The sequence below is a fragment of the Onthophagus taurus genome, chromosome 8, assembly GCF_036711975.1.
Source record: "Onthophagus taurus isolate NC chromosome 8, IU_Otau_3.0, whole genome shotgun sequence".
Taxonomy (NCBI): domain Eukaryota; kingdom Metazoa; phylum Arthropoda; class Insecta; order Coleoptera; family Scarabaeidae; genus Onthophagus; species Onthophagus taurus.
The window spans coordinates 19,002,915-19,013,259 of NC_091973.1; the positions used below are offsets into that span (position 1 = coordinate 19,002,915).

Below are 10,345 nucleotides of genomic sequence, written 5' to 3' on the forward strand. Positions count from 1 at the left end.
GATTCGCCACCTGCAGACATGGTCGCTGATATCGACACCTCGACGCCAAAATGATGGGACAACGCAGAGGTGATGTACCAGAGGAGGGGGACGATTTGACGGTGATTCAGTGTAACCTGCATCATAGCTGGGTTGCAACTACCACCCTTTGTCGTCACCTCGATATGATGAGTAATGTTATCGCACTGTCAGTCGGTAATTGATATCACTCTAGCCTCCTTGAGTATCTCACAATCAATCCACAACTGGAGGGTTTCCGACGTTGTGTCAATGTCGGACCACAGGTGGATTACTTTTGATCTTGGAAACACTAAGATCGAAAACAAACTGAGTCGCAATCCTAGAAGGACGGACGTGGATAGGTTCAGGTCGACACTATCTGGGTTATTGACTAGACTCGGTCGACGAAAACCAGTGGACAGCTGCGAGCTAGAGAACCATTCAAAGTCTCTACACAATTTCTTGATCCTTGCCTATAAAAAGGCTTGTCCCCTCCGTAGGGAGGCGGTAACTGGGCGCGCTACCATCTGGTGGTGTCCCGAGCTTGCCTCACTAAAACGAGACGTGCGGACTGCCTTCAACAAAGGCAGTCCTTCACTTTTGTGAGGAAATTACTTCCTCTGCAGGGGTCTCCCGCCGAAAAAATGTGCTTGCTTCGAGCCCTGTTCAACGTATTGGTATACTAAAGAAGGAAAACTGTCTTGTAGACAGTTTACAGCTTTTAATGACTATTCATTTCTCAGGTTCGGACAACTTTAACTATGTCCAAGAGATAATTCATGTACCAACTGCGGATGAATGGCTCTTGGCCAAAATCATCTGCGACGAAGAGAAAATACGGTGGGCTGTGAATACGTTCTCGCCGTTCAAAACTCCAGGACCGGACGGGATTACACCGGCCCTACAATGGGGACTGGATGACCTGCTACCGCACCTGAAGAGTATTTTCCAGAGATGTCTGGCGTTTCGCTAGACAGTAGGCTAGGCAGTGGAAGTAATCCAATGGCGCTGTGGCAAATTTCTCCAATTACCTTCCATTATTGTAACTCTTACTTGATCTTCCAGGTATACAGAATGGCCGAAACTTGATTCATCTAGTCTTGAAGTCCATTGAAGGCCATTATATCAAAAGCGTTTTCCACAATCCTCGTAGCACGCGATAATCGATAATTGAATACCTTCTGCTTAAGGGTTAAACCAGTTCCTGGAAAGGGCTTAAGCAAATATTCTTTTAACAAAAATGCATTATCCTCGTCTAAGAAATACTTTTCTGGTAATAAACCATTCTCAAGAGCACGGTATATATTGCATTGACGAAACACTCCCCCATTAGAAACCCTACCGTTGCATACCACATCTATACAACGAAAACAGTAGTTATGGTCTACCACAGCCATCAACGCAATACTGTTTGATTGTTAGTAATTATAGAATAAACTTCCGGGATTGTCAGGTGCTTTGATGACTACGTGCATGTCATCTACAGCTCCACAACATCCAGGAATTTGCCATTTTTCTCGAAATCCATTTTCAATCATTTTCCACTCATTTTCATTTGGAACCTAAAGATAAAATAAAATGGTATCCGTTCCGCATAAAACTTTCTCGTTCAAATTCAAATTTCGACTTGTATAACTTGTATTGTTAATCGCTTCAATGGCTTAGCGGAGGCTGGAGTCAAATCCGTTAATTACCACTTGTAGCATGTGATTGGTGAACAAAGACTCACCTTCCAGGAAGTTTATACTCTATAACACAAATAGAAGCTGTGCTTAATTCGAGACCATTTCTTAAGACCACCACTTAAGTGGTGGTCTATGTTATCAGTACTTTGTATATGATAAATATATCATATGAAGTACATTTTGTATCGATTTTCTTCAGACAATATGTTACCTAAAATCCCGGCCCGCTAAAGGTTAAACATCTAACAACCAAACTCAAGCAGAAAGATGAAGCAATTGAGGAAATTCAAAATTAAATTCTTCATATTACTACTTTTTAACATTGTATTATTTTAAACTTTTAGACTATAAATACTTCTCTTATTTTGTCAAATTTACGGTTGCAGTATCAATTTTACGCTTTGTTATATTTTTATTTTCGACCGTTAAAAATTATTAGAAATAACCGTTTCTTTTTAACTTGGTCTTTTTAATATTTTCTTTTTATTAAACCATAGTGCTATCGTAAAATTGAGTTTAGAAAGATATTAAAGATAAACCAACGCTTGTCGATTTACAAAGTCCATCCCATCCATCCCATTTAACTCATTTTTTATTTTTAGATATGTAAAGATGGTATGTTGCTGTTTCTGTTTTTTCGATTTTTTGATTTCTATTTATAATTCTGAGGTCTCAAGTTATGTGTGAAAGCTCATTTTATGATTCTGTTGCTTAATACTACCCCAGTTGAACGAGGAACTCAAACCAAGGTAGCGGTTTGAGTTCGCAACATACTGGGTTCCCTTGACTACCATTTCGTTTCTTTCCCATACAAATTCCTTTCACAATCCCATGTTTCCAATTAGCACACCCATCCCCATCAAATTTATACCGTAAATGTATCCAATGTATACAATTTAAGAGTTTTATGAAAATACTTTAAATTTGAAATATTTATATCCAAAAAATGTTACCAACTTAACTCACGCAGATAATCTTGAAATACAATGTCATGACATTACTAAAATCGCCACAATACCGTAGATCTCGTCAATCAGAAAGTTTTAAGAAGATTTTTGTCATCCATAATGTTCATGCAAGAATGCATTTCGAAACCTCAAACGCGCATGATCCGCTCGGGGGCGTGCGCCCTCGAACGTTCTCCTTCACCTTGATTATTATCGATGCATTATCGGCATTGATCGGCATTATCGATAAAACGTTCGCGCGCAAGTCGAATTTCAATTGTAAAAAGGTAGTAGTGAGTGATAATACATATATGCGTAAGACAATTTTATCTCTTTTATTTTGTATTTCTTAACAAAATTGAAATCAGCACCTCTTCTTAATTACCCAGCTTATTGCTGTGCGTACACATAATAAAGAAAGGAAAGCTAAAGGAAAGAAATTCATACTGTAACAACTGAAGAGATGAAGTCGTTTGTTATAGATAATTTAACGGGCTTAAATCCATTTTAGACGTATGTTTTGAACGATTATATGACATAACCTCAACTTTAAGAAAGTTTTTCACGTGTTTTATATATGGATAAATATTTTAATGTATTTTTAGAAAATGTTGTATAGTAGTTTAATTATTTTTCATACTACAGGTGACTCCTAAAGATGATTTGATTGAAAAATCGAAACCGGTCGAGTTGAAAAAAAAAAAAAACAAAAAAATCCTCTTTAAAGTACGCAAACCGAGTTTTATTTAAAACACGAAGAATAGAAAGAAAAAACAATAACATTTATATTTTTTAATAAATGGAATGACTGCCGACCAGAAAGCAAACATAATCTTGAAGGTTCTTGAGTTTGTACATGACTCAGGTGTTATTGTTACGCCCATCACTTTTGATGGGACTTGAACAAATAGACGAAGATCATATACGTCCTTATTTTCAACATCCCGTATCAGAAGACCAAGTAAATATATCTTGACGCTTGTCATATGTTAAAGCTTGTGCGGAATTGTTTAGCAAGCAAACAAATTTTAATTAATGAGAATGGGGAAGAAATCAAATGGAAGTGTATTGAAGCTTTAGATAAGGTGCAATTTGAAGAAGGCTGTGTAGGTACTAAGATATCTCAAAGGTATGTGGATTGGGTACGAGAAAAAAAGAAAGTGAAGCTTGCTGCTCCAATTATTTTGCACTTAATTATTTACAAAATAACACAGACCTAACTGAATTTAGAAATTGTAATGCAACCGCTTAGTTTTGTGCAATTTCTAATAATTTATGTGATGTAGCACATATGTATTTAAAGGTTTTTAGACTTTGCCTATTGTTAAAAAAGTTCATTATTATTTTTTTTACAATTAATTTTATTTCCACGTTTAGTTTTATTTTTTCTTCGTGTCGTTTTTCTCGTTCCTGTTTGGGATGTATAAAAGTCTTGTTCTAAAATAAATGTGTCTCTTTTGTCGTCGAAATTTCGTGCGTGTCATTTCAAAAACCTGTTCCAAGCGTTCATTCCAATTTCACTTTAGTTTTCGTTGAATTTTTCGGGAAACTATTTTCCGATTGTCGTGAAACTTTCATAATCTTAACATTTTCTGGTCCTTCGAGCCGGATACAGTTTACGATCGGTAAAATAATTTTCGAATAGTGTTACGCGAGTGTTCACCATCTTTCATTTCGGAAACGTGTTTCTTCAAAATTTAAGTGTTCTTCATACGGTGAACTTAAATTGGAACTTCGTCTCTTCATTTCAAATTGGAAAAAAGGGGAGAAAGAAAGAAAAAATTAAATTGAATTCAACTTCGTATATTTTTTTATTCTTCATTCCTCGGCGCTCCAAGGCCCCCGAAGAGCCCCTTCACGCCGAGTCTTCAAGGAGATTACATCCGTCCAGCGTCCTGGTTGGTGTCTTCGTCAGCACCAGGAGCATCGCCGTGCATACGTCGAGTGGATCCTCTAGGTTCTACGGATTGACAAAAAAAACGGTGACAATTTTCAATTTATTTAATTTCATTTCGCGTCGGAGTGTTAAAAATTAATTTTTTTTTAAAAAAAAAAAATACCTTTACAATTTCTTTGATTGACATTTTCGTTCGTTTATTTTTTTGTTAAAATGGCTCAACCAAGTAAAGACTTAGAATACATTTTCGAACGACAAAATGAACTTTTCAGTTTCATTGCAAAGTCCGAGGATAATCTTCGAAAATTGCCGCATGCGCGTCGTACGGTCGGTTCAATTAATACGCGAGTTGAGCGTATCATCGATAATTGGAATGAGTTCAAACAGAACCATTTATTACTAAATCAACACCGATCGGATTATTCGGAAACCATCTATTTTTCGGATGATTTATTCAGTTCGTGCGAGGAAAATTACACCAACGCGAAAGGTCTAATGTTGGACATGCTGAGCGACATCAGTAAAGCGGCAACTCGTTCGGAACCGGTTCAGGCAGCACCAGAGGTCGTGATTCCTCATCAGCGACAGCTTCCGCGTATCAACTTACCTAAATTTAGCGGTCGTTGTGTTGATTGGACCCAGTTCCGCGATTTATTCGTTACCATGATAAAAAACGACACTTCATTAACTGACGTCGAGAAGTTCCAGTACTTGAAAATGAGTCTGGAAAAAGAACCGGCTAGATTAATTAAAAATTTATCGGTAACACATGACAACTTCGATGTTGCATGGCAAATTTTGGAGGATCGGTATGATAATTTACGGGTGATAGTTGAAGCGCAACTTACCATTTTATTGTCTTCGAAATCTCTTCGCACGGATTCGTCTGAAGAGTTGAACAGCTTCATCGGCGAAATTAACGAATCCATCGGCGCGTTGGAAGCTCTGCAATGTCCGGTCGAACATTGGGATCTTGTCCTCATACACATCCTCGTTCGTAAACTCGACAGCGAGACGAGTAAAGAGTGGGAACGATCGATAAACAATCGAAAAATTTCATCGACATTTAAAGAGTTTATGGATTTTCTTAACAACCGCGTATTGATACTTGAAGCGATCGAAAGACTTTCCACCAAAAAGAAAAGCTTTTCAGTTTCGTCTGGGTCTGCTCAAAAACCCAGCTCGTTTAAATCCCATAACGTGTCGGTGGCGGTACAGAAATGTTTTATTTGTAATGGTGACCATTCAATATTTCGATGCGATAATTTTCTTACAAAATCTCCGAAACAAAGGAGCGAATTCGTAATTCAAAATAAGCGGTGTTTTAATTGTCTCGGGAATCACTATCTTCCTGACTGTCGTGTAGCAACTCGATGCAAAACTTGTTCAAAACGTCATCACACCATTTTGCACGAATTTCCTCCTGAAAAATTAAATAAAAGTTGCAACTCAAATTCTAACAAAAACAACGAATTTGTCGAAAGTAAAGTAAGCGTCCCTGGTACCTCAACGAGTCACCAGGTCAACACATTTCATCTCAGTTCCTCGGTTCTCCTAGCTACAGCTTTGGTGCGGGTAAAATCGGTTCGAGGTGATTCCCTTTTGGTTCGCGCCTTGATCGATCAAGGGTCGGAAGTTTCTTTCGTGAGCGAGGCTCTTGTGCAGCGTCTGTCGTTACCGCGCAAAGCCACATGCGTACCAATAAACGGCGTTGGATCAACACAAACGTGCGTTTCAAACGGTACAACGTCGGTTAATATCATTTCCAAAAGTGACAACAACGTTTCCATCGTCGAAGAGACTCTCATATTACCAAAATTGACTTCCTACATACCGAAACAAGAACCAAAAACCATTCCGGTTGAAGTAAATTCTTTGGATTTAGCCGATCCAGAATTCTATTCGAATCGTCGAATTGATTTGATTCTCGGGGTGAAGTTTTATTCGCGAATTATTTTGAATAATATTCGGAAATTTAACAACGGTTTTTTGGTAGCTCAAGAAACTCTTTTCGGATGGATTCTTTTCGGTCACGTTTCTTTTCCAAGTGCAAATTCGGAACGGTTCGGTTTCCAATGTTCCGTTGATCGGGAGTTGTTAACCGCAATTCAAAAATTTTGGAAAATCGAGGACGACACTAATTCAACTCAAAAACTTACCTCAGACGATCTTGAGTGCGAGAACCATTTTATAAACACTCATTCGCGAGACGTAAACGGACGTTTTGTAGTGCGGCTTCCGTTTAGACGACCTTCATCGGATCTCGGTTCATCGCGTCACGTCGCGGTTCGTTCTTTCGGTCGTATGGAGCAACGTTTCGCCGTTAACGAAAAACTTTTTCTAGCCTACCGTGATTTTATGCACGAGTATTTGACACTAGGGCACATGAGTTTGGTGTCGTTAAACCCAAACAATACGAATTATTACCTTCCGCATCACGGTGTAGTACGCGAATCAAGTTCCACGACAAAACTCCGCGTAGTTTTCAACGGTTCAGCTGTTACGTCATCGGGCCTTTCCCTTAATGACTGCTTACACGTCGGGCCAAAACTGCAAGCCGAGCTAGTTGACGTTCTCCTCCGATGGAGACGTCATAAAATCGTGTTTTCGTGCGACATTGAAAAGATGTACCGTCAAATAAACGTTCATCCGAATGATCGATCTTTTCAAAGAATTGTTTGGCGCGATAGTTCGGATAAAGTAATAGAAAATTATGAACTTAACACTGTTACTTATGGGTTATCGTGTGCTCCGTTCTTGGCTATCCGGTGCCTGCACCATTTGGCTGATCAGCACTCCACAATTCAACCTTCCGGATCAGTGGCTCTGAAAAAAGACACGTACGTAGATGATATTTTGTCGGGCGCAGAGACCATTGAAGAAGTTAAAACTCTCATTAATCAAACAAACAGTATACTTACGGCGGGCGGTTTCCACGCGCGGAAATGGATTTCGAATCAAGCTTCTACGCTTGAAAATCTACCGCGCGATGACGTTTCCATGAACGATACCATAAAATTTGAAGACGAATCCGAATTTCCACGCGCATTGGGACTTCTGTGGAATAATAAAAAAGACGAGTTTTTATTTAATTTAAGTGTTACTCATACCGATGAAAATCTTACCAAGCGATCTGTTCTTTCATTCATCGCGAAACTTTTCGATCCCCTCGGTCTTCTTTCTCCGTTCATAATAACGGCAAAAATCTTCATGCAAGAATTGTGGGTGCTTGGTCTTGATTGGGACGATGAATTACCGGAAGATCTCGCGAAACGGTGGCAAAATTTTCAAAAAGACCTTCTAAACGTTACTACCATCAGCATTCCTCGATGGTTTGGCATCGATAACAATAAATCCAACATTCAAATCCACGGTTTTTCTGATGCATCAACAAACGCATACGCGGCGGTTGCGTATATTCGGGTTGAAACCTTAGCGGAGGTGCGGGTTGTGTTGATAAGTTCTAAAACAAAAGTGGCTCCGTTAAAAGTTGTTTCGATTCCGCGCTTAGAACTGTGCGCGGCGGTAGTTCTATCTCGGTTGGTACATCGGATTCGATCTACGCTAGAATTCGAAAACTTTTCAACTTATCTGTGGACTGATTCCACTGTCGCTTTGTCATGGATACGCAGCCATCCCAACAGATGGAAAGATTTCGTGCGTAACCGTGTCATAGAGATTCAAGAACTATCACAAGCAAAGTGGTCTTACGTGCCTGGTTCCGATAATCCAGCTGACTTAGCTTCCCGTGGTGTGCCAATAAATAAACTTCAACAGCAATCGATATGGTGGTCCGGTCCATCATGGCTTCAACTTCCCTCATCAGATTGGCCTTCGTTAAAAATTGCTGACTCAGTCGAAGCCGATCGTGAAATTAAAAGGACATCTTCTTCTCATCACATTGCGATTCAAACCTGGAATTTAAAAGAAAAATATTCTACATTAAACAAGCTTATTCGGGTCACTTCATGGTGTTTCCGTTTTATAAATAAATCAAAAAATTCAAATGTTTCAGGCAATTTAACTCCAGAAGAACTCGAAAAATCTTTGTTGTTTTGGGTTAAAGAGGTTCAAAAAACCAGTTTTAGAGAAGAAATTCAAATTCTATTAACCGGAAAATCTATTTCAAAAAGTAGTTCGATCTATCGACTTACCCCTTTCATAGACGGCCATGGACTTCTACGAATTACAGGACGTCTACAATTTTCCGTTTTAAATTGGGACGAGAAACATCCTATGATTCTTCCCAAGGACGATCCCTTCACAAAACTAATCATTGATGCTCATCATCGTCGAGTTCTTCATGGTGGAACTCAGCTTACATTATCTTCCATTCGTCGACGATTTTGGATTGTTGGTGGAAGATCTCCAGTCAGATCCTTCATACATCAATGCATCGTTTGTGCTCGTCAACGTGCAAAAACCAGTCAACAGATGATGGGTCAACTACCTCCGTCACGAGTAACCCCATCGAGACCGTTTCTCCACTCTGGGGTCGACTATGCTGGGCCATTTATTCTGAAAACACACAAAGGACGAGGTCACAAAACATATAAATCTTATTTAATTCTATTTGTATGTCTAGTTTCATCAGCAATACATTTAGAGATTTCCACTGACTACACGACGAATGGATTCATTGCCGCATACAAACGATTCACCGGACGTCGTGGTCTTTGCCAGTGTTTGTATTCGGATTGTGGTACCAACCTTATTGGGGCAGATAGGGAACTACGATCCCTCTTCAGCTCCGCCTCCAAGGAGTGGAATCATTTAATCAACGTCCTCAGCAACGATGGAACCCGTTGGAGATTCAACCCCCCTTCAGCACCCCATTTTGGAGGGAAGTGGGAAGCTGGAGTTCGCTCCGTAAAAACACATCTTCGGAAAATTATGGGTTCCACCGTTCTCACTTACGAGGAATTCACCACTGTCCTCATACAAATAGAAGCCGTCCTAAACTCCCGTCCCCTCTGTCCTGTTTCCAATGACCCTACTAATTTTGAATTTTTATGTCCAGCTCATTTCTTGATTGGGTCGTCGTTATCTGTGGTTCCAGAACCATCTCTATTGGATGAAACCATCTCACGTCTCAACCGTTACCAGTTCCTCCGACGTTTGATAGAAGAATTCTGGAAGCATTGGAAAGTATTTTATCTCCAATCTCTCCAAAACCGAAACAAGTGGCATCAAGAAAAGAACTTACCTAAAGTTGGTAGTCTCGTTCTTATCAAGGACGAACGGCTTCCCCCGTCCAAGTGGACCACTGCACGTGTCTTGGAACTTCACCCTGGGGCTGATAATCGTGTTAGAGTGGCTACAATAAAGACACCGACTACTACTCTAGTTCGACCAATAGTAAAATTATGTTCATTACCTGGCTAAGATAATTTCCGAATTCATTTTTTTTTTTTTCTTCTTCTTCCAATTATTACTGTGTTTAATTTCATTGTATTTAATGCATTTACATACAAAATATTGTTTTTTTTTTTTTTTTTGTGTTGACATCTTGAGCGTCTTCGTGAAGTTAGCTGTTTAGCCTGTTTAGCGTTGTCATGCTTTAGGATACGTTCAGATATTCCGTTTTATTTTATTTTATTTTCAATTATTATACTTTTTTTTTCGTTCATATTGAAATTTCTGTTTATTTCGTCCCGTCGTTGTTAGTGTTCATTGCCGTTACGGCAAGGCGGGCGGAATGTTAAAAAAGTTCATTATTATTTTTTTTACAATTAATTTTATTTCCACGTTTAGTTTTATTTTTTCTTCGTGTCGTTTTTCTCGTTCCTGTTTGGGATGTATAAAAGTCTTGTTCT

At 39.1% G+C, this 10,345-nt stretch overlaps 1 protein-coding gene across 1 annotated transcript; it reads left to right on the forward strand.

Annotated features, from left to right (window-relative positions):
* The first annotated feature begins 4,742 nt into the window (after positions 1–4,742).
* Positions 4,743–9,914, forward strand: LOC139431350 (uncharacterized). Its single transcript, XM_071199006.1, has one exon. The coding sequence runs from the start codon at positions 4,743–4,745 to the stop codon at positions 9,912–9,914; it is 5,172 nt and encodes a 1,723-aa protein (XP_071055107.1).
* Positions 9,915–10,345: the final 431 nt, after the last annotated feature.

Excerpts from the sequence above, each read along its gene's own strand:
- LOC139431350 (XM_071199006.1), top strand. The coding sequence starts at position 4,743 with ATGGCTCAACCAAGTAAAGACTTAGAATACATTTTCGAACGACAAAAT.